At 38.1% G+C, this 25130-nt stretch overlaps 1 protein-coding gene across 1 annotated transcript; it reads left to right on the top strand.

Moving 5' to 3' along the window:
- The first annotated feature begins 14583 nt into the window (after nt 1-14583).
- On the top strand, nt 14584-23045 carry LOC121317929 (interleukin-6 receptor subunit beta-like). Its single transcript, XM_041254054.1, has 9 exons — nt 14584-14628; nt 15400-15598; nt 16068-16250; nt 17360-17461; nt 17845-17985; nt 18697-18834; nt 19407-19491; nt 19804-19885; nt 22151-23045. Exons 1-9 carry the CDS (start codon nt 14584-14586, stop codon nt 22661-22663), a joined length of 1488 nt encoding a protein of 495 aa, XP_041109988.1. The 3' UTR covers nt 22664-23045.
- Nucleotides 23046-25130: the final 2085 nt, after the last annotated feature.

Consider the following 25130-nt stretch of genomic DNA (forward strand, 5'->3'; position numbering starts at 1 on the left):
CTGCTCCACTGGTCTTTGACTACACTTCAAGTCATGATGGTTATATCATCCAGAGTCTCTTGTCGGCAGCTGACAGGCTGATGATATCATCTATGTGTTTCATTGCTGCACCAAATACTATGACAGAAATTGTACATCCTCTCACTATGCCAACATCTAACCTTTTTAGGTGCCGTAGGTGAAACTCAAATCAACTCTCAAACTAATCAACTTTGGACAATCTCCCAGGGGATTTTGTTTGCAAGTGTCCATACAGTATATTATCTAGGAGTGTTCTTCTACATCTCCTTGTGAGCAGTCTTATCCCCTGCAACTTAGTGACAAATTGGAAAGTTTTGGCCATAAAGCTGGCTCTCTTCAATACTTGCTGTATGGATTGGTGTCCATATGCTTCAGCCTTCCTCCAACTGCTCCTCAGGACTAGGCAAAGTTCTCCGGCTCCTGACACTGGCTTGTGTCCTGGTCTGGCTCTGGCACCTCCTTCTTCTCATCAGGGTGCCTTTTGTGCTTTGACAAATTATTTGACAAAATCTCTTCTCAGTTGTTAACACATATTTTTGTGGTCTTGAGTCTCCAGTTGTTGCAATTTTTTAAACAGATCGAGCACTTGCTACCAACTCTACTGTCAGATGTATAACATCCATCATCGTTTATTTTGGTGCTATCCACATTCTTGAGATGGCACACCAACCAAAGTCATCAGCCCTTGTCTTGAGCCGTCCAGCTTTTCATTTCTGCCAGACCCTCTGGAAGTTGCTTCTGCTGTTCTACTCATGTCTGCAACACCTGCACCATTGTTTTCTTCAATTCCTTTTCTGAATAGATGGTGTTTTTAATTAACAATATGTCTTGAGATTTAATGATGTAGCAGCAACTGTAAAGTAATCATACAGCATGAGATTTTTGTCATTATTGTATAAAAACTGGGGCCCTATTTAGAAACAATTACAAACGCAAAAGCACATTTTCTGATATGAGTACAACTGGATTGCACGAAGGAGTAGTTCAATTGTAGTTACTATTTGCTAAATTGTTGTTACTAGTGAGCAATGTTATGCTGGGTTTATACCATAACATTAAGTTTTATTCCTCTCTCTGAACATCTATTTTGTTGTTCTCCTGTCTCTCAGTAAGCTTTATGCTGTTGTGTGGCTGGGAGGCCCTCATGTGGTGGTGGGTGTGAACAGCAGTGTTTATAAAACAGGTATTAATCTACATGCTCAGTGTCATCACAGATTAGGGCTATACTAAAGTAAAGTGACAATTTGAGACAGTGGTAAAGTGACTGGTTCGGTTGAGAAGTAGTCCTGTTGCTGAAGCGATAACGTTAAAGGGTCTAATAAACCCTGCCATTATTTCTCCTACCATTTCACAGTTGTCAGGATTTTTTAGATTTGATGCTGCGTAGGAGAAACAGCAAACTGGAAAGTCACTTGGTTCTCTTAGCTTCTCAGAATGCACAATGCTGCCTTCATCTGAGATATAATCTGCATTCAGTAATGTAATTAGACATTACGCAGAACGTAGCATTACTTACCATGTAGCAGAAGATGGTAATTTAGCCGAGATATAGCTATTGGGGAAATCATTTTTAATTCGGAAAATATCTTCCATTAAATATCATAAAAAAAGAAATCATAAAGAAGCTATACTACCCGGTTGCACTGCATAGCTTTAGCTACCAGTAGGAAATTACACATAATGTTAAAATGTGACTGTAATGTTATCCTTCCAAGATCTAACCCTTGAGGATGAATACAAAAAGTAATTTGCATGCAATGATCACTAGAATGGCCACCAATAAAGCATCCAATATGGCCACGATAGTCTTAGCCCATTTATTTCGTTCATACCCGTTTTAATGCTGTATTTTGAATAATCACAACTTTAATGAGACTGTGATGATGTTGTTTGTAAAACCTTCCCCAGATCCTCGGGTGCCCACTCTTGCTACTATAGCTATGCCACCGAAATCTTTAATTCTAACCTTAAAGTCAGATTACCAAATTGATTTGTAAAATCCAATAATGAAATGCTATCCTACACTCCTTACAAAGGGAAACTTTTTTGGGGGGTGAACCATAAATAGGCTTTGCATGTGGGTTGTTTAGTTGGGTGAACTTTATTTTTTTTTTAGAGCAGTCAAATCAGATTACTTTTGTTTTCTACCGCATATATTCAATTGGTTGATCGTATTGCAAAAGCCATTCCAGAAAAAAAATGTCAATTAAACACAAGCACAGCATGAGCGAGCAGCGCTGTCAACAGACGACCCGCCAGAAAATTACGACCCATAATTTAAGAACAGCTGCCGCGGGCACGATGGCCTGACTTTGCGGGCACGACTTTGAGGACCACTGTTCTAGTTGATACTCGTATTTTACCCTTCCTGCTGTAAAGAACACCTTGTATGTTTGAATTCAGTTTGCAAAGCAGTTAGAAAGACTGCCCGACTAATTAAAAGGCTACACTTTCATTTCAAAGGTCTGTTGTATAACTGCGCTTACCAGAAACTGTCTAAAAAGAAATGTTTTCCGCAAACAGAATCAAGAATGCAGTTGGTAGCAGAAGCCCACAAACTCCGGTCCCCCATTGCCTCAGTGATGTAAACCTATTAGTGCCCTGCACAGACAGTGCCAGTTAAATGGTTTATGTTTTTAAACTTACATTAAAAAAAAAAAAAGATGAACATTAGTTTAATTGGATTGTACTTGCAGACTGGGAACACTCATCTCAAGTTTGAGAAAGTCTGTGGGCCAATGATGGTAAACATTTTCCACAATTTGAATATATACTAAATGGAATATTTGAAGCATCACAGTTTGACATTAGACAAGAAAGGGAGTGAGCTAATCCTCTCAAATTCTCCAAGCCTCCTAACTTCGCTATTTTCGTTTGGTCAGGGTGACAGGACTTCACGCTCATACTGCTTGTCAGGCTACAAAAATGCAACAAAATCTGTGTTTCTTCAGTTGAAAACTGATGGAAGTACATTTTACTGTCTTAAAACATTATTTAAACTTAGTTTCTTTATATTCTTTAAACACATTCAGAGACAGCAAAACTGGAATGAAAACTATTCTTATTTGCCATTGTATCTAAGCTATGTATTTTACTTGTTTAGATTTTTGTTATCTGTATAGATTTTGTGTTCTGTATGCCACCTCATAGGGTTGGAAGATAATGACATTTTCAGCTATCGATTATCAGCTGTAAATTATCATGATAAATAACCATGACAATCAGGTGAATAAATTAAATATGTAAAATTTCTTAAGAGTTGATAACATTTAACTATATATACTTGAGCAACATGAAAACCGCTTCAAGAAATTAATGTAAACAATTTTCAAAGACAAGCACTTAATAAAAGTAATTAAACAATGCAATCAAATTTGTTTGTTTGGTAGCTTTTCAAAATATAGGCTACTCATTAAAAAAATGCTTTAAAGTTCATACAAATTCTAAATTGCGATTAAAATTATCAGCTGTTGCAGAGCACTATGAGTCAGTTGTGTTGTGGGGTCACTAAGTCCACATCCACTGAACAGCCTTAAGTTTCAGACTGAACGATACTTGCAAGGTAAAATTGTTTCTATTTGTGATAATTGTCTAACGGAGATACACATGTAGAAAATAAAAACAAGTTCAGACTCAGTTGCAATGCAATTTATATTAAACAAAAAGGTATAGTACTTGTAGCACTAATGTCTGTAGTTTAAAATAAACAGAAAAAACAAAGTAAACAGAAAGTTTAGGCTAATATTAAACGTTTGCCATAATGTGTTTTTTTTTTTTTTTTTTTTTTTTGCATTGAGAATAGCAATTACATTTAAAGTACTGTAATGACCCAGGCGATGGCATCTTGCTGGACACTTGTTTGTCTTGTATGTTTGATTTGTCATGCCTTGTTTTGTGTTACATGCATTGTGAGGATACGGGGCATGTCGAGAGAGAGAGAGAGAGAGAGTGTGGGTGGGGTGGTGGTGGTTGCGCTGCTGCCAAGGGACGCACCAGTCAGAATCAAGGCCTTGCTTTGTTTACAAACTATCAACCTGAATTGCTGTAGTAGTTATGGGACACTGACAGTCGAGCTGAGTGTGTGTTTGGTGGGAGACTGTAGAGTTATGCCCAGACACGGGCCCTGCGCCAATCTCGGGAGAAAGAATGAGCCGAGTGGGAGTACCATGATGCCAGGGGTGGGGAAGCATGTACTGAAGGCAGGCCGCTATGATAGGAAATCACAGTGGGAGGTGTACCACGCCAAGTTCAGAATGGCAGTGCTCACTAATGGCTGGGGGCCTACTGAGAAGGCTGGACAGCTGGCAGCTGCATTGGATGGGGAAGCACTGAAGGTTTGGCTGGCCCGGGGCCCAGACGAGATGGTGCAATATGATATGATAGCCACAGCCCTAGAGTGCCTTTTCGAGACACTGGAGCCTGCAGTTGGTCTGTGCTTATGCCTGGCTAACCAAATCCGAGACCCAGGACAGAAACTGGGCATACTGGTGGCTGACATCGGGTACCAGGCCCGAATAGGGTACCCCCGATTTTTCACCAGCCACCCAGGAGGACCTTGACATGGTGGCCTTTGTCCACAGTCTAACCCCGACTGCCCTGTGTCAGCAGGTCCGGCTCGCTGTCCCAACCTCCCTAGAACTCACCGTGGCTCATGGAGAACAAGTTGAGGATATGCTTGAGGAGGTGGAGCATAACTGGGCCTCTGAAGAAGAGCAGAGTCAGCAGAAGAGGCGACCTGACCACACACCAGTGGGGCCCTGCTCTCCCCGGAAGCCACGGACTGCAGGCAGCACAGGCTGGCTATAGTGGTTGGGAGGACCACTGCAGGGGACTTCTGCCACGTCCCCGTTCCAGTCGAAGGGGTTCCATGTACTGCTCTAGTGGACACAGGTTCAACAGTGACTCTGGTCCATTCTGATGTGCTCCCAGCCGGGGTCTAATTGGAACCCACCACTGTACAATTACGACTGTGACCGTTGAAGTAGCTGGACAAACAGTACACCACACCACCCTGTCTGGGTAGCAGTTGTCCAGGACCCCTCTATACTGGGCCTGGACTTCCTGTGCTACACAGGTAGGCAGTTAAACCTCAGGACCGGGACACTGCACCTGCAGGGGGGCCCGGCCTTGTCCTTAGACTACCCAGGGGGACCTGCCTTCCCCCTGAGACCATCGGGTCAGGGTCGTGACCGCACTGTTCGACATGATCAGGCCCTGCCGCAACGAGCTGTGGGAACTCAACTCTCCCCCAGGCACCACCTCGCACAAGGGCAATGCAGCCTCTTGATGGGCCCAACACCACAGGGGGCTTCAACATGCGCCAACCCAATCCCCTGCACACCCCTGGGGGACCCCTCCCTCCCCCGGGCTACCCAACAACCAGAGTCGGAAACCTCGGCTACCGCCCTGCCACTGCTGAAAAAGGCAGCCGTCTACCTCGGCCAAGGTTTGCAGCCTGTGATCTCTTGTACTCTTGTCCATGGGAATGTGGCAGGTCACCCACTGGATACTGCAGGCATTCCACTATCGGATTCAGCACCTTGCCAGGGAGAGACATGCTAATACAGATGCCCAGTCACGTCGGCCTTGCACACCCAAGGCCTGCGCTCACTGCAGCAGGGAGGAGGAGGGAGGTTGAGTTGTCCTGAAGGGAAGAGAAGCGATGCTGTATGGTGGTCCCGGTGAAGAGGGCCAAGTGGAGGAGGCGCCAAAATGATGACCCGGACCTGCATCCGGTCTTGAGATGGCTGGAGGACCAGCAGAGGCCAACCCGCCACTCCCCTGCCACCCGAGAGCTGTGGTTGCAGTGACCTGGACTGGCCCTGAGGGATGGAGTCCTCCAGTGACAGTGGAAGGAGCCAGCGACGGGAGAAGCGAGGTGGCAGGCGGTGGTCCCCCAAGCACAGGGCCGGGAGATGTTCAACTCCCACCGTGGAGCTCCAGGGACCGGGCACTTTTGGGGTGACGAAGACACTGCGGTAGCTTTGCCAGTTCTTCTACTGGGGGCAGTGCAGGTGGGATGTTGAGGACCACTGTCCACGCTGTGACACCTGCACTGCTCGTGAAGGACCCCCAGGCTGGTTGCACGTTCCCCTCCAGCAGTACAAGGTTGGCGGACCCATGGAGAGGGTCACCGTGGATGTTTTGGGCGGTTCGACTACTTCACCAAGTGGCCGGAGGCATACACTGTGCCGGACTAAGAGGCAGCGACTGTTGCTGATGCACTGCTGGAAGGGTTCTTCAGCCAGTTTGGGATCCCCCAGGAGCTCCATTCAGACAAGGGGCGCAACTTCGAGGCCCGGGTCTTTGCCGAGATGTGTCGGTGCCTGGGGATCCAGAAGACCAGGACTGGTAGAATTTCAAACACCAGCTATAACTAGATCCCAACTTTAACCCTGGTTCCTTGCTGTATTGGTTTTTAGTTGGGGTGGGAACCAATATTGATATTTTGATACGATATTGATAACGATAACAATTTCCATATCATGATATCGTGGTATTAAAAACAAAATCATGTATGCTTGCAGAAACATACTTTGTACAGCTAATACTGCTACAAACGCAGTATAATCAAGTTAATTTTAACTAGAATCAGAACTAGAATCAGGATAGTGTAGAGCAGCGGTCGTCAGTAATTTTGGCACGGGCATAAATTGATCGATCTTGGCTGTTTGTGGGCATGATGATTATTGCATAGGATCTTATCTTACACACTGCCTATTATGCCATATTATATATATATACAGTATGTGTGTGTGTGTGTATATATATATATATATATATATATATATATATATATATATATATATATATATACATACACATACACAGTATGTATATATATGTCACGAGAAGGCACTCTAATAAGTCCAAGTCTCAGGTAGTAATTGTGCGTTCTGCGCTTATTCTTTAAATCATTTACATAAAATACGCAATGCAAATATTTTTTTTAAATAGCATGTTTACACAGATAGCAGTGAATAAACTAAAATCAAGTGTAGATAACGTCTCGCTTTGTTTCAATTTGACAAATTTGTCAACACTACTCTGTTTTAAAGATCGCTCCTATCCAGTACAATTATTCAGAGAAAGTGGATTCGTAACTATGCACGGTGTTTCCCTTGTCTGGTGAAATTAAAAAAATATATAGAGATAGAAAATTAAATTCTACATACTGAAATGTATTATTTTTCTCTATACAGTCGGCGAAATTCAGTGCTTACCCAGCATATTAACACCCTGCCTCTGCTCATGAATGATTGGACAGCTGTCAGATCTTTCACTTTCCTATTGGCTACTCACTCGCCTTCAATTTTCATGCCGATGCTGTCGCGGGCACGACTTTGAGGACCGCTGATGTAGGCGTTTGAAGCATGTTGAAACATATTTAGATATTCAAAACTCCTAATAAGTTTATTACGTAGGCTACTTTGCATTTAAAGAGACATATGACTTACTGCACAGATCCCTTCACACATAAACAGGGGCGCCATTGTGTGGAAGAAAAACTAAACAAAATAAGGTATAAAGTGTAGGCTACACCACCTAATTGTATTCATAACATACCGTTGTACAAAAGAACCGTCTCCTTTTCAAGGAGCGTGTAGCTTGTGTCAGGCTTATGTCTTTGTATGTGATTACGTCACCTACCAGTCCTGCTGCTACCTTCCCCCGCGCACGCTACACTATTATCAGACAGATATGTAGATGCTGTATCATATAGGCAGGATAGATTTTCCTTTTTTTTTTTTTCAATTACTATCAAGTAGGGACAAATGACAGTGTTTTAGTTTAGCATAATGCCTTGTTCAGATTCTATTTGTTATATTTGCTAAAGTCAAAAAATGAGAGCGTATGGCGTCGACCAGATCATACACCACAGAAGAGTTAAACGTTTTGAATACTTCTGTGTAAGAGCCCTTGACAATGATATGAATCTAGTGTCATAATCACTTCCTTTCTTGAAAGTTTTACTTTCATTAGGATGAACCGTGAAAGCATGTATTGCAAAGAGCGTGCGTTAGAGGCACTATGGACAGCGTTTGGATCTGAGGAGATATTTCAAACTAGTTGTTTATTTCAAGGTATGTTCAATTCCTTGTGGTTTATTGGGTAGCATTTACATGTCAATGTGTTATACGTGGTCTAGACTGGCATAGAAGGCAGAAACGTTGAGCTTGCTAATCTAGTATAGTATAGTATAGTAGGCTACTAATTTATTAATTCAGCAACGTTACAAAAATGCATGTATTTAGACTGTAAAATACAGCGGAATTCCTGCTAGTCATGTAAAGTTCCAGTTGAATTCATTATGAATTTAACTAGAAAATGTATTACATAATAACTAGTATAAAGTATAGATGTCTTTGTAACGTTGTCTTTTAAATTTCAGTACTTTATCGGATGTAATAGTTTATAGTATAGCATTTACACGTCGCTGTATAAATGACACTATAAAGAGATATAGCTGTAACAGGTTGAGCTATATAAGCAGTTTAGACTGACTTCGAACAATGATTCAGAGAATGTTAATGGTACAGTACTGTTTACAATTTCAAACGTTTACAGTGAAAATGTTGCCTTAATTGAGATACTATATATTTGTATATCTTACTGATATCGCCCTAGATGTGGCACACGACCAACTGGCACACTGAAAATCAGTTGATCACAGTTGATCCACTAAAACGTTTTATTTTTTTTCACAAACTATATTTAAACAATACCTGTGGAAGCTATGGAATTCCAAGAAAATCTCTCTCTCTCTCTCTCTAAAAAACAATGGCTTTTGAATAATTTTTTCATTCCCTATAAACATTTATTTGAAAAATATGTTATTTAAAGCTGTAAAAGAATTGTAATATAACAAAACAACATGTAATAATGAATGTGCATTTTTAGGACGTTTTACTTTGACCCAAACTAAGCAAACAACACATAGTATACTAGATAAATAAATAATTTTAACTCGAAAATCAATAAAAAAAATAAATAAAAACAAAACAAAACAAAAAAACTGCTCTGTCTAATTATGACCAGGCAGATTTTTTTCAACCAGACAAAATAATTGGAAATTCGAATAATCCACAATAAAAGCTATACTTACATATGTGCTGTTAAATTTAGCATAGAACCTACAATGTATTTTCTTTCCTGAAGAAATTAGTCATAAATTTGAAGCAAGGATTATTTGTATGTGTAATAAAACACACATTAAAGTTATTTTCCTCACTGTCATCAGCTTTTCAATGCCTTTTCTTATCACTGTTTAATTAAAGTATTTACTTCATAATTGAGAACAATGCAATGCAATAGTGGGTCAGCTGACCTCCATTTTATATTTTTCAGCTACCGGAACAATGCAGCTTGTTTTCAGCCTGATCATCTTTTTGTGTGCAGCAATTAATAAAGGCAGGTTTAAAAATATATATATATTTTTTTTTTAAAATACAGTACACAATACAGATATTTGTTTTATTTTCACAAATACATTAAAAATATATATTTTTTATTGTTATTTACTTTTTCATAAAATGTTTGTCCATAATTCAAACAGGCATTTTGCAAGCCAACGAGGACCTGGCAGTAATGGAAAGTAAACCAGGTACAGTAGGTAAAGTGAGGATTTTTACTCACAGAACATTGTTTTTAGTATTCAAGTTTTCTTATTTCTTCCAGTCTCTCCTTTGGAAGAAACAATGGTTTATAATTTTTTTTTTTTTTTTATGTATCAACAGACCTTCCAGAAAGAGTCATAAAAGTCACCTGCACCTATTTTTTGAATTCTACCATCACTTGCAGTTGGAATCCTGGAAATAATATACAAAACCGCCAAATAAAGTACTTCTTAATTTATTATCGGTAAGCAGACACCTAGGTCCCATAAACAGAACGTTAGCAATGCTGTCTACTGCTGCAGAATGTCTATGGAGCACCAGTACATGTGCTCTCAGGATGCTGTGCTAGACAACTGTCGGCTTGGTCCCAATCCAACTCTCCACAACAACACAACACTCAATAGAAATTTCCCATTTTAATGTTTTGGATTTCTAACAAGGATATCTGAGTTTCTCATTGCCTCCCAATTCTGAAGGCACAGGCAGCAACACAGTGTTATGCTGAGGGAACACAAAGCCACTTTGTGGCATGGAACTTAGTTTCAGGAGACTAGGTTTCAGGTCACTGCATGGCACACCAGGGGAGACTTGAGGTTAAATAGAGCAAAGTCGCCTTAAACTAGTTCAATCGGTCTCCTAGAACCAGGTTTCAAGCCACTTTTTCTGAAAAAGTGGCTTTGTGTTCTCTCAGCTTTACATAACCAAAATGAACATTGTTATCCTGCTTAATCATGTTTTCAGCATGTGTTGGCCATACATTATTTTGTGAAAAATGGATTAGGAGGTATTGACAATGCATTGCTTTTTACCTTTTTTCTGTTTGTGTTTTTTTTTTTTTTACAGTAATACATACTTCAGAAACACTCCTGTAGACAACTGCTTTCCAAAGCCCATTTTTTCAACAAGGTACATTTTTACAATAAAACGTATTTCTGTATGAAATGAGTTTGTTTTGTACAACATACATTCACAACAGCAATTTTGAATATTTTTTTTCCTCTTATATTTCACAATAAGTTTGTATTATAATGCATTCTTGAGGTATTCTTAGAAGCTAATCTGCATATTTTGTAATAATGCTATTTTAAATATTTTGAATCTATTTGATATCCATTTCCAATTTAATTTGAATGCAGGAATCAAAACTAATCTTCAATGAGTGCTTGTATATATCTTACGCTTTTTCTCTAACACTGAACAGTTAGAATCATTTCAAGCAGATGTAAAAATCTGTTAAAAGATAATACTTGTATGTGTACTATTAGTTGTACTTGTAATTTATGAAGTTTTTAATGCCAACTATTAAATACATCTATTCACTAATGTGTTCATTTCAAAACACGAAAGGCTGTCCTCCCCTCACCTTTACAAGTGAGTACCAATCAATGGCAATTACCTTCAGCAATTAATATTTTATAAGCCGATTGGAAGTTAATTCTTCTCTTATCTGGGGCGTTGAATTTTTACATTAATAAATTGATTTTTTTAATAGCTGTCGATACTTCTTAAAGGCAATTAGGAGTAGGAGCTTCAGTATCAGCACACCCCTAGCCTTTACTGGAACTGAAATTTGTTCCTTATGACTTTTAAAGGAACAACCGATGAAGTGCATGTTTTAATGTTGCTAGTACATTTGATATCTGCAATGAGCATTGTTTGAAAGGGTTCGATTCTATCCATATACTTTGCATCTTAAAGAGAGTGTAGCTATCAAAATTCCATACATATTGCCTGTTTTGCACTTAGGTGTGTTATACCGATCTCAGGTGTCCAATTTTAAAAGAAAGACATGTTATGGTAAACATGGATTTTTATATTAAAACATCATACATCGCTCTTCCCTTGGTTAAACAAATACTTCCCTAATCACTGCCACGATTTGACCCGGAAGACACTGCTGAGGTGTAACAGATATATTGATAATAAGGCATAGAAGCAGAGAACTTTCTTCAAACTAAAAATAGTACTAGACATCACATTTGAAAATGAAAATAATGTACACGTTTGCTATAATGTGCTTCTTTCAAAACTGCTTAAAAAAAGACCTACAGTATGCATCTCTTTTGTTAGCTACAATTAGTTTCTCCTGTATAATTTCTCCGTTCTATGGTGCTGTTTAATCAAACTTTCAGACATATTGTCAGAGGGAACCGCCTGATCACACCATTAGCATATATACCATGCCTCTGGTTGCAATATCACTGGTGCTGTGTTTTCTGAAGTAAATTACAGTAAGTTACTAAAAACATGTGAACATGTATGCCAGCCCATGTTTTTGTATTAATATGCTCAATTTAAAACCAGGAGAGTCTGTTATTCAATTGCTTTTACAGTTTCACTGTTATTTTTTTCTCCTAGTGAAAGTGTTATGTTTCCCTGTGGGCTGTCAAAGACAAAGTGTACTGTTGAATGCTGGGTGTTTATTTACACTGCTGTGTATTCAATATCTGTAAGAGCTGAGAACGCCGTGGGTAAAGAAGATTCCGAAAAGCACCTTCTTCACACACAGCATGCGGGTAACAAAATTATTTCTCATTTGATTATGCTAACACATCTTTATATCATCTTTAAACACTTAACCATTAATAATGGCTAGAAAATAATTTTGGCCGTGGTGGTTGTGGCACAAACAACACATTACAATAAAAAAAAAACATCCCTACAAATAACTGAAGCTTTGGTACTTTATTAATTACTGGTGGTAGATAGGTTAATTGAGTTTGTAGTTAATTGAGCTGGGCATCAGCCTGGATGCATGCATTATAAAAACAACAGAGCACTCTGATTGGGGCTGGGTTGCTTTAAGTGAATGTTTAGAAATTGCACTGTAACTATAGTATGGCCTCATTATTCTGTATTCATTTGGTAATTATTTTAGTATTACAATGTAACTTAGAAATCACTGCAATTGAATTAAAATCATTTGGATGTTAATTAGAAGGGATCCACACTGAATTATCTATTAATAGATACTTAAAATCTAAAAAGTAGTATCCAAGATTCTCTTAACCAGGAGCTTTAATGAAATGTAGCTAATTAAATATTCTGAATTTCAGTACAATTATCTACTCCGGTAATTACAAGAATCATTGCTGCAAAGACTTCATTGAATTTGACTTGGAAGGAACAAGATGATTTTCCATTTTCTGTAACATGTATGCTTCGATACAAAAAGGTTACCGCGGGCCAGTGGATTCAGGTATTTACATTTTCATATTATTATTATTATTATTATTATTATTATTTGGCTAGTCTCTTGGACATATGCATTTTTTTGTCTTTGTAGTGTGGTGATCTTGGTTCATTTACAGTCAGTGTCATAATTTAAAATAAATAAATAAATAAAATAAATAATATTGCTTCCAGAAATTCCTGGTTTTGAATTTGTTGTGTTTGTAAGCATGTAACTTTTTGCTGCTTGTATTTCTATGTTCTCTTTGAAAAATAAAATCATCCAATCAATATGATTAAACAGACTAGCGTGGGAATAACAATTTAGAACAAACTCACGCAGTTTGATTCAGTGTCGACAGCACGTGTGAGAACACGATGGTTTCAGGCTGGTTTGCCAAGTTTGAGTTCAGGTGGCATTTTCAACTTGCTTCTGTGCTAGTCTTTACATTGGATCAGAGTTGAAAGATCAAACAAATTCCCAAAGAACAAAGCCTACTCAAAGCAAGGTAGAGGCAGCCATTCAGAACATGTATAATCCTACTGGTAGAATAACAGCGTGGTAATGGTTGAAACAAACACAAAAAGCAAATCCTTTAATAGTTTTGATTTTATTGACAGGTTGAGAACATACAAATGAAAAAGAGACAAAAAGAAATAAGTTTTCACATTGGAGGTTTGGAGCCATTCAGCAACTACAGTGCTTCTGTTTCCTGTATTAAAAAAGATAATACAATCTACTGGTCTGAATGGAGTGCTGACGGATACGGTCAGACTTTGGAAGACAGTAGGTATATTTAGTACAGTAATAGGGTTTTTAGATAGACGACATTAGTGGCTATACTGATGATATATAACCTGTATGCAAAGTACGCTATAGCAGCAGAATTGGGGCCCACATGAGGTTGACGTTTTTGGGACATTATACAAAAACTGCATGTGGGCGGCCGGGCCCACACACACAGGAAGACAGATGCACAGAAACTTGCTTTCAGTTCATTTTTTATTTTATTTTATGACGTCTAGGCATTCCTTCTCTGTCTTTCACACAAGCAGCTTCGCACTAATGGACAATATCAAATGCTCCACGGCCACTATCTCCTGGGAAAATCCGTCCCCTAGTCCTACGTCTGAGGTGTCAGTCTGCAGGATAAATGCTCAATTTACGCATTCATTTATTTCAGTTTATTAAAGTTAATTTATTAAAGTTGCCGAGTAGTATCACAAGCAGGAGATTATGGAATTGATAAAACTTGTCAGTGGTCAGTGACGAGTCGGTTGATGCCCAAGGTCAGTATGTGTTACATATTGTATTTGTTTTGCAAGGTCTAAATGGTGAACATGCATCTGAGGTAGAACTGAAGACTGTCCTTGCAGATACACTTTACCTACAGGCTGTTTAATTACAACACCGTTTCACAAGCTAGTGTGCATAGGGCCCCCAAAATATGGGTTATCTTAGGACCCCTCGTCTTTTAATCTGGCCCTGGAAGGATCTAGAACATGTAGCCTTTGTCTAGGCTGGCTACAGCAAAGTAGATGTTAGTGGTTTGGTGAAGTAGTCATCTGGGTCCTGACCTTGACAACGGAATGTAATTACATTTGAACTTCTGTATAATATATGAAATGTAAATATAATTTGAAAAATAAGCAATCTTTTTTATATCCATGTTTAAATGGTTCAAAAGTGTAACTGTTATAAAAAATACGAGATGATTAATTATTCCCATTTTTGCCACTAGGGCCTTCAAAAGCAGTGGATCTGTGGCAGAGCATGGAGGACCCTGACTTTCCAGGAACAATCTATATCATATGGAAGGTAATTCATAGATTGTTTTCTCTCTAGTTAATTCCCGTGATTCCCGTGAGGGGAGCTTATCTGTTTTTGCCAGCAACCACTGACATTGCTGCTACTTCAACTGTTCACATAATATTTAAAATCCCATAAAATTGAATGGAAAGACAAGGGCTGGACGCGAACCGCAAACCATATGGTTTAAATGCAAACATCTTAGCATTCAACTAAAGAGCAAGCTCTTTGACTTTAATACTGGCTATATTAAATGGTTGTAAGAATATCTAAGTACTGTGTGCTAAATGTGTTGGTGATTGTTACACTAACCTCTGACATAATATGGCTGCCAAATTGACGTCATGTAACTTTAAGAGACAGTACGCCTTGAGTTGTATTGTTTGGTACACACCTGTATTCTGTGATTCTTTCAGTTATGTTCGACTGGTGTCCAGTAAAAATGAACTCTTTCACTGCCTCACTGTTTTAACCTCTGGTTGTATCCGTGATACAGGACACATGCTTTGACATAGTGGTTTTACAGCTGGTACAGAGCTGTTTTTAAGTTTATTTTATTACAGGTGGTGTCCAGTAAAACAAACAAAACAAAACATTTTACTACCACATTATTTTACCCTCATACCAGTACTGTACGAATAGGCAGAGCAGCTCACTTGGACTGATTCTTATGAATACCTTACCGGTAGAGAATGATGCAGAGGGGTTTATGAGTACCTACTTGTTAAAGTATATTTACAGATATTTAACATAACTGAGTGTTCCTGTGTTTGCCTACAGCCTTTAAGTGTTTCTGACTCTAATGGAATTATACTTGGATACAAAGTGAATAGAAGAAATCATCCTTTGATAAACACTACTGATGTTAAGATATCATTCCTCCGGATCCGAGAAGCCTGTGAGGTTACTGTGTTCGCTTATAACTCAGCTGGGGACTCTCCTGGAGCCACGCTGAGAATCCCTGCAATTTCCAAACAGGGCAAGCCAGTCTTTCACATCAATTTAACTTAAAATAAGCTGCAATATTTTAAAAATGTTTCCAGTGAATTAATAAACCCCCTTAGCGTGTTTGTTTGCATGCTGTTGCTTGCTGATGGTGACGATCCTCTCTGTTGACTAGTACTTGTCTTGAGTACTGAATGCTCAAAGAGCTCTTATTTAAAATTAAATCTATTTAATGTTCATAGTATCATACACTCTGAAACATGAACTTTTTTGGATTTGTTGAGTTATAGTCAACAGTCACACATGTGCTTACATTTTTCATTAAAAACAAGAGAGTTTTTTTAAATGTTATGTAACAAAACCTCCTTTTTTAATCACATGTGACGCAAACTGTGTGATGTGGTGGTTGTTCATGGTCAATCATTTATTATAACAATATACAGTATATTTTATTTGACTTCTTTACATTGACTGGTAAAATCATTCACGCATTTGATTTGTAGATGTTCTGCGAGTAATTCCAGTCGTACAAGCTTTTCCTAAAAATAATCAGCTATGGGTTGAGTGGAAAGCTCCTCTGTCGGCAGTAAGTGGATACGTGATTGACTGGTGTGTGGGTACAGAGGCCGTTTGTGACAGAGACTGGCAGCATGTTAACAACACCACCCTCACAACGTATTTAAAAGGTAAGCTACCCTAGACTACTAGAATGAGAACATTATAGTCTTAGGGCTCGGGTTTTAATCACAACTACTGATGAAAACCAGTGATATCAAGTTCATGTAAACTGTGTTACTCATATTAAAATAGATCGTAGTATTCAAGTTAATTGGTTACTTTATTGTTTTATTATCTACAGTATCTGTAACATAATGGATAATGCAAACCCAGCTGTATCAAGCACTGAACCTGTGAGGAATGCATTCTGATCAAGAGGAATTTAACAGACGCTTGATCTATGGAAAAATGTTACAAACAAAGTCTGAGCAACCATGAATAATATGTCTTAAGCATGACAGTGAGATTTAGTGGCAAATCAAATACTGGGTCTGGAACATGCAGTAAGAAAGTTACATACGTTTTGAGAAATATAATAGACATCCCAGGAATTGTATCATCCATGGTATTTCCTGAAAAGTCAAACCACGCTGACAGTGCATTCTTGCACACTTAGAAACAAAACGGCTTCATGTCAGTGCTAAATGTTTTCACGTACGATGGCTTTGTAAGATCCACTTGAAGTTCTCTTTCAGGGTAAAATTCATTTATTTCTCTTGGATAAACATTGCATACATTGAGAATGGGCCTAAATTATTATAAATCCATGCAATTAACAGAGCAAATGTGGGGAACTGTTTATTTGAATTGCATACACACATTGTTAGCAAACTGTTAATTGCAAGGTTTTTAATCTCATAATACTTGTCGGGGATCACATGAAAAGCGGTGAATCATTCTGGCCAATTCACATCGTTTTCACCCCTCTAATCTAAGCAGTGGATGTTTACAAGCCACTGAACCCTGGAGTCCAGTCTGTCTAGTTTCTGCCTTGCCTCTCCTGGTACAATTTCCCCTCCCCAGCCTGTGGCATTGCAAAAGCCAATCAGTATTAATCGGCCCCCAGCCTGGAACAGGAACGTGCCGTGACTACATTCGGAAAAAGCAAGCTCCTGATAACATGACTCAGCCACACTTTACATGGCAGTGCCTTAGGAGTAAATACTTGCATGTCTACATTTAGGTCCTTCTTATAATGAAATGAAATGCACTCATATCATCTGTATTGCTTTCACAGGTAATATTGAGCCACTGAAACGTTACAACATCTCAGTCTACCCTGTTTATGAGCAAGGTGCTGGAACTCCTACATCAACTGAGGCCTACCTTAGGGAAGGAGGTAAGGACACAATATTATCATTTGAAAGAATGCCATTTAAGAAAGCATTGCACACTATACCAAATCCCAGTTGTGAAGGACACACCTCTAATTGTCTATGAATACCTTTAAACACTCACCCTTTCTGCTGCTTCTATTGATATTTGGTTTGACAGCCAGCAATTGCGGTAAGATAGGAAAGGGAGACCATCGTTTCCGCTTAATTGATCAATGCATTCTTTATATACTGACTACAGTCTTCAATTCAGTTGTCTTGGCTTTATCTACACAACTGTTTTTAATAAAAATATGAAACTTACAATTGTGTTCTCTTTTAGATACAATTTTATTATTATTATTATTATTATTATTGATATTGTTGTTGTTGTTGTTCTTCTTCTTAGCACCAGGGAAAATTCATACACCAGATGTACTGGATATTAAGAGCACAGAGGCTACTATCAAATGGAAAGAGATTCCAAAGGACCAAAGAAATGGTTTCATCGTTAATTACACCATTGTTTTCCTCAACAAAGAACAACACTGTAAGGACAACATATACTTTTGATAGTTCTAAACTGTATATTCACCAAGTTTGCTGTTTTTACTCTCCTTTAAATTACTTCCTCTAATCGATGTTTTACTTAAGTCGATGAGACTTCTCCCCCCTTCCCCTACATCTGCCGTTTGCTTTCTCAGTTATCTTTGTTATCTTTCTACTGTATGAAATTTGGCCAACTGTGACCTTCTGTTTCCCCCTGGACTGATAAGGGTCAGGCATTGTAACAGCACCAAAATTAGAACCTTTTATTTTCTTTGCCTATATGCAGTGCTGTAGTCAGGCAGAACGGTTCCTTTGTCTCAGAGGTAGAATTTCATTTATGTGACAGGGTTCATTCCATGATATTCAGGCTTTGTTATTTTCAGTCTAAATAACAAAAGCTTGCTCGTTTCAATGATATTTGTTATTGTGGCACAGTTGTGTTGTGTAATATTGTGGTTTCTGTATGTAATGCCCCTAAACGCCTCTCTGTGACGGGCATACAGTTTCAAGTGTGTGAGGGAGAACACCCTGTTTTCTTGAGAGTGTATTGAGGTGTCAGGTGTGCTGGTCAGTAGAAGAAGAACCCAGTCTGGATGTTTACAGCGTGTTTGAGTGCTTACCCAATGTCCATGCCTACAAAACTTCTTCAAGGTTTAATTGCATGTTGTAACTGTCACAATCTATTAGTTTTTCATCTCTCTTTGTTTCCTAGTTAAGACTGTCAACTCAAATGTGCTGGAGTGCACACTGCAGTCTCTGCAGCCCAGCACACAGTACAGAGTTTACTTAAAAGCCAGCACCAAGGCGGGAAGTATTAAAAGCAGTGATGTGATCTTTACTACTTCATTGCGTAAGAAACCTGTATTTTGGGTTGGAAGCTACATTTTTTTTTAAAACTTATATTGATCTTCAAAATGATGTTAAAAAAATAAAAAGGAAATCAATACATATTGAGTGTATTTTATGAGAGTGGCTATAGATGTAATTTGTAATACACCTGTAAAGCTATTTAATTATGCATCAGTAAATGCTAACATTAAACTAGTGTCTAGTGCATTATTGTTATTGAATTGACACTGTACTGTACATTAAGCTTGACGTGTTCTTATTTTTTTATATATAGTTATATAGTGTGTCAAATAGAGATCAAAAGGTGGGTCTCGGGTAAAAAAAAAAAAAAAAAGTTTGGGATGCCTTTTTTTTTTTTTTTTTTTGGAGAACCATTCTGTAAGTGTTGATCTTCCTGTTTCAATGTAGCCTCAGTGAAATGGAAATGCAGAAGTGCACTAGAATCCATTGACTTTTGCATGTGCTAAAGGAAGTTAGGCTTGAAACATGAAAGGGTCGGCTTAATTTAACTCTTATTGCTATTCCACACTATCGTCTCAATAAGTGAATCACGTTTTATATGATTTTTTGCAGCAACAGAAGCCGTTGTGTCTGTAACCTTACCGTTTGTTTTCCTGATTTTCCTCTTTGGAGTGATCTGTGTCATAAAGAAGCCTGTGTAAGTATTGTTATGTTTCTTATAACTTTATATGATTACTCACAGAATAATATTGATCAAACCGAATTATAAGTAACTGGTGTATAGAATGTCATTATCACACATCCTGCATGGTTTGTATAAGTAGCTTCTATGTGTTGTTTGAAAGTGTAGATCAGACGTTTCCAAAATGGTCATAGTAATAATACTGTACTCACAATATTCATCTGTCAAACTATGGGACCTGCATGCCTAATGAGATGAGTGTGCCTGTTCATTTCTGCACAGCTTATATGTGGAGAGGAACAATTATTTGGTTTTTTGTATCTGCAGATTAAAAGAACAGTTTTGGCCCCTTGTTCCAAACCCATCCAAAAGCTCTCTGGAACACTGGCTTGATGAATACCATTTTCAGGTAAAACAATGGTTTCATTTAACAAAGTCAGTTTCATACCGTATCTTCTCTATGTACCTTCTATACTGTAGGTACTGTTCATCAACAGGTTGCTGGTTTATCAGCTATACCCTGTTGTTTGATTGTTTGTTTGGACAGTGTTGTACATTGAGTTTCATTATCACATATAGTATGGCTGGGCATCTCAGCTTACGAATAGAACAAAGAGGCAAAAGTCTGTGACATGTCCAGGGGGCAACAGCAATAAATGTCACAACAATCATAAGTAAACTTCAGTGCACAACATTACACATTACAGTTGCATAATAAATCATTCAACTCCCAGGAATTTCTTCATTTGAAGCAATGAATCAGTTATATAAATTGGTGTTGGAAGGGTTAAGCTTTGTTTTGCTGTTTCAGGGGTGGAAGTAAGACTCTCATTGCATAGCAGATTAATCCATTCCCAGTTTTACACAACTGAGCTTGTTACCTATACACTGTGGCTAATGAACCTGAAATGGATGAAACTGCTATATAAAAAGTCTTATTTCCATCACTTTTGTTAGTTTTAATATCAGAATCTGTAGAAATCCCAGCACACTAGATTCTTCACAAAAAATAGGATGCTATTCAGTGCTTTTACACAGTGAGTTACAATAATTCCTGGAAAGCCATCTCCAGTGCTAACAGGCTGAAATGTTGGTTGAGTAGCTCCATTGAAACAGCCAGAGAATAAACTAGATACTAGATAACAAAGTTGTTTGCCTGTCTTGTCAGTTTAGAACATGAAGCATTTATCATATTTCAATCTCTGTACATTTAACACCCCCTAAGAAATTAGAACTACTAATGAGGACAGAGTGAATAGGTTTGATAAGTGTGTGGAGGGCAGTGGATACTTGTGGTGATTGCAAATCATTACAGTTCTTGTGGTACAGACACTCTGTGTTTAAAATGGATCCCTGTCAGATTCTTTTTAATATCTCTGATAAAGAATTACAGTAACTGTCAGTTGTTTTGGGATATATTTACAATTAGAAAATCTGCCATGTATGTGATCGACGTGTCATGTGATCCACTAGACCTATAGGAGTTGTTTGCAGTTGTTCAGCAACACTCCTGAGAAAGCAGAAGGATGTTGCTGCATTGACCAGTGTGTACCAGGCGTTCCTAGAATGTCAAAATCTGTAGAAAACCACCAACGGAAAAAACACCTGTGTGTGCACTGTGTTGTGCCAAGCAACAGACGTGCTGCAGGGTCCTGAATGACACTTGTTTCCAATTGAACAGTGTGCCTGGGGAACTATGTCGACCTACCCACTGTTAAGCTATTCCCGTGAACTTTTATTGTGGCCACTGTAGGCAGTACAGGTTTAGAAAAGCACAGCATGAAGTATTTCTTTGTCACTGCTTGGCATTGCATTGGTTTTCCAGCATCAGTGCATGAGGAAGACAAGTCGCCATTTAGCCCAGGGGATGAAACCCCCATTGTTCAGAAATTTAAGCCATGTCAGACTAGTAGATCTCTTATTAAAATCAGAAATGTGCGGGTCCCCAAGTAGATCATCTGGTAAAGTACAGCTACATGGCGTGCAGGGTGAATCATACAGCCGACCCTATTGGCCAGGCATATGGCGAATTCATCTGCAGGACTGGCCTTTGTCCTCCAAAGACCGGTAGCTTGCTGACATCCACTCTCGAGTTCGTGGGTGTAAAAGACAGCTTGGCTGTGGGAATAGGAGGATGCCCACTAAAATCTTCTGTTCTCCTGAGCTGTGTGGGGAATTACTGCGGTGAGTGAACATAATTGAATATTCTAAACTAGGGACAAAATCAGTGGTAAAATAACTGGACACAAAAAAAAATCTAAAACTGTTATGCAAGTAAGTATAGTGTAACCCAGAGCACCTGGGTCACCCCTTAGATTTGCTTTTCCAGAATTCTTGTTGAACATTCTGTACTCCTGTGATCGTTACCAAAATTCATGGGGGGTGCTGGGGGGTTGAAAGCTGTCTCTTCATCCGGAGGCTAATGCTCCAGGAACATCTGCACATAAACCTAATCCTCAACCATAAATCATCATTTAACCCCTGACCTGTAACTTAATACAAAATCATCAGATTGGGAAATTATTATTCAGACCCCCAGCGGGACAATTCAAATAATACTTTTCATACAACAGATCCTACTCAAAGTAGCTGATGAATCGACAACCTGCATTTGTTTTAAGACTACAATTATTAATTGGCTTTTTTATCTGTTTATATTTGTTTTTATTTTCAGAATATACTGGAATGGACAGTACTGACTCCAGATGATGGTTCTTCCGTTTGTGATGTACATTTTAGTGATAGCATTAATTCAGATCATTTGTATTCCTCTTCAGAAAAACAGCTTCTTGATTCATATATTACAGAATCGCCTGTGCCTGGCACTGGAGAAGACATAGACCAGCATTCTGCTAACAGTAATAATTTTCTGCAATTCTTTTCTAACACTGAGTATATATCCATGGTTCAGACTACTGAGTTTTTAGCTTCCAAAGACAGTTTGGATGTAACTATGAGTCCAACAGCGACAGAAACCACAGGACTGAAGCAGGCTGCTGGTCAACTGCATGTCACACAAACCAGGCTTGACCTACTGTGTAACACCATAGCAACAAGTGGAGAGGAAATGCCCCCTTCTCAGGAACTTGAAAGCTCCCAGCCATATGTTAAAGAATATGAGGTAACAGCCACAAATTCAGCTTTTCAGAATAGCACTGACTTCCCATATACCTGGTTACCCATGTAGAAACTTTTCACATTCTAATCATTTTTACCACTCATTTAGTTTAAACACGTATTAACAAATGCATTAGCGGTACTTCACCACCAAGAAAAATTAGGTAGTATTGGTTTGCTGGATCATCTTTCAAATGAATAAAACATAATGCTATTGTGCGTAATGCACAAGAGTTAAATTAGACATAGTTGTAATTGATGAAACAAGCATGTTGGGTTTATATCAAATTAACTCTTTGGACTAGTTTCATAACATTTACATTTGTATTTATTTATTTCTAAAAGGAATAAATAAAGCAAACCTGATACTGATGCACTGCAATCAGAACGATAACACTATGTAACACAATTTTTGTTCCTGGGTAGTAAGTGTTATTTCCTAATTGCTTATGCCTCAAAAGTATAGAAAATGGCTATTATTCCCCACAAACTTTGCTTTTGTGACCAGGACAGGTACATTTCAGAATATCACTATTTCCAATGAGAAAATGGGCGAATGTGTGTCTTTTCGTTCACATAGTCAGAAAAAAACAACATATGAATCCAAATTAACATGTATTTATACTAAAGTAATACAAAAATGACTACAAAAGATTTAGAAGTGAGTAGTTTTTTGAGATTTACGATTATACTGTAAATTTACAGTATAATGGTAAATCGTGCACTGTGAGTAAATGGACATCACCAGATTAGCAAATTAAAAGCACTAACAGAATTTTGTTACAATTGGTTCACTGTGTAAATGTATAAAAATAAAGATTTCATTGTACACTTGCTTGTGGTTAATCGTGATTTAATGTTACATACATCACAATAGTCCCTGGTGAATTCTTACAATGCTAAATATGCAATGCTGAGTAACTATTTTTTGTGTCCTGACACTGTTTAATATGTTACAGTATTTTATGATAGAGATAATAAATGGAACCTAGTAAGCAGCAAGGACAAGTTAAAAATGAGAGGAGGACATTCTGTCTGATGATGCTCATCCAGTTCCTGATAGCTAGTTGGCTGTCAGAACTGCATCCAGACGGCTTTTGAATAATCCCAACCCATCAGCAGCAACAGCATCATTACACACTTTTTTTGATGATAAATAGGTTTGGTTTCCTCAGCCTTGCCTCACTACTCATATCCTTTACTCATAGGATGAGTGAAAGTGGTATTCTCTAAATTCTTAATATCAATCACAACCTCCACAGATTTATTTTGTACAGTTTTTACCATCTTTTTAAATTGCCCCAGCACACATCGTCTAGAAGATACAGACAGGAGCATTCCATGACTGACATTCATAATACTGTAGTTTCTTGGATCAGACAACAGTTTGCTTTAATAAGTAGATCACCATGGCAATTTACAGATCAATTCTTTCCACTATTTTTCTGTTGCTGGGCATTAAAAAAAACAAAACAAAAAAAACAATAATGTTGACAATTATTAAAAGACAAATGCTGGATATAGCTGATATCATTGGTTATTTTACAGTATTTATTGAGTACATTTTTTGTTAAAACAGGTTTCAGGTTAATATCATTTTGTTAAAAAAAATTAAAAGTTCTATTAACAATACTATGAACATGCACTATCTGTGTATTGTTTAATATGCCTTGGCAAGCCAGGAGCTATGTGAAAATAAAAGAATATTACAGGTTTAAACTTAGAATATTACAGGTTTAAACTTAGAATATTACAGGTTTGTCGTTTAAAACAGTAAGATTCAGTGGAGGCTCTGTAGAGGAGGCAAGGGAGACAGAGACAGAGCATCCTCAACTTCTCAAAGGAAAAAAAAAAAAAAAAATATATATATATATATATATATCATATATATAATATATATATATAGATTATCATATATATAGTATATATATATATATATATATATATATATAATATATATGTGGAGTTAAATAAAATTTTATTAATAAAATTGTATACAATTTAAGAATTATTATTATATATTTTTAACCTAAACTCTAGATCAGGGGTGCCCCAATCCTGGTCCTAGAGGATCAGTGTCCCTCCTGGTTTTTGTTCCAACTGTCCCCTAAATTGCTTAATTGGACCAATTAAGCTTCTAAAGTGCTTGACTGGTCCAATTAAGTAATTTAGGAGACCGTTAGAACAAAAGCCAGGAGGACATCGGCCCTCCAGGACCAGGATTGGGCACCCCTGCTCTAGATACAACATTCCTAAATTAACAGCAATGCTTGCTGCTGAGAAACACATGCTACAGTACTAGCAGTGGCAGATGGTGTTTTGGTCTTGGATTATTTTTATTTATTTTTTTTTTTAAAGGGAGGCAAAACTCCCTTCTCCCATTAAACACAGTGTTAGCAGTTGCAGATAGCGTGATCTGAGCACAGGTTTTAACTGGAGGAGAGACCCACATCCTTCTACCCCCTTCTAAAGCGCTGCTGTAAGCAGTTGTATTATGTGCAGTTAATGGACTGAGGACTGAAATTGCTATGTTTCAT

This window comes from Polyodon spathula, chromosome 1 (genome assembly GCF_017654505.1).
Source record: "Polyodon spathula isolate WHYD16114869_AA chromosome 1, ASM1765450v1, whole genome shotgun sequence".
NCBI lineage: Eukaryota > Metazoa > Chordata > Actinopteri > Acipenseriformes > Polyodontidae > Polyodon > Polyodon spathula.

Excerpts from the sequence above, each read along its gene's own strand:
- LOC121317929 (XM_041254054.1), top strand. The coding sequence starts at position 14,584 with ATGGAGGACCCTGACTTTCCAGGAACAATCTATATCATATGGAAG. Across the intron at positions 16,251-17,359 it reads CCTCACAACGTATTTAAAAG|GTAATATTGAGCCACTGAAA; the intron begins GTAAGCTACCCT and ends TTGCTTTCACAG. Across the intron at positions 18,835-19,406 it reads GATCTTTACTACTTCATTGC|CAACAGAAGCCGTTGTGTCT; the intron begins GTAAGAAACCTG and ends GATTTTTTGCAG.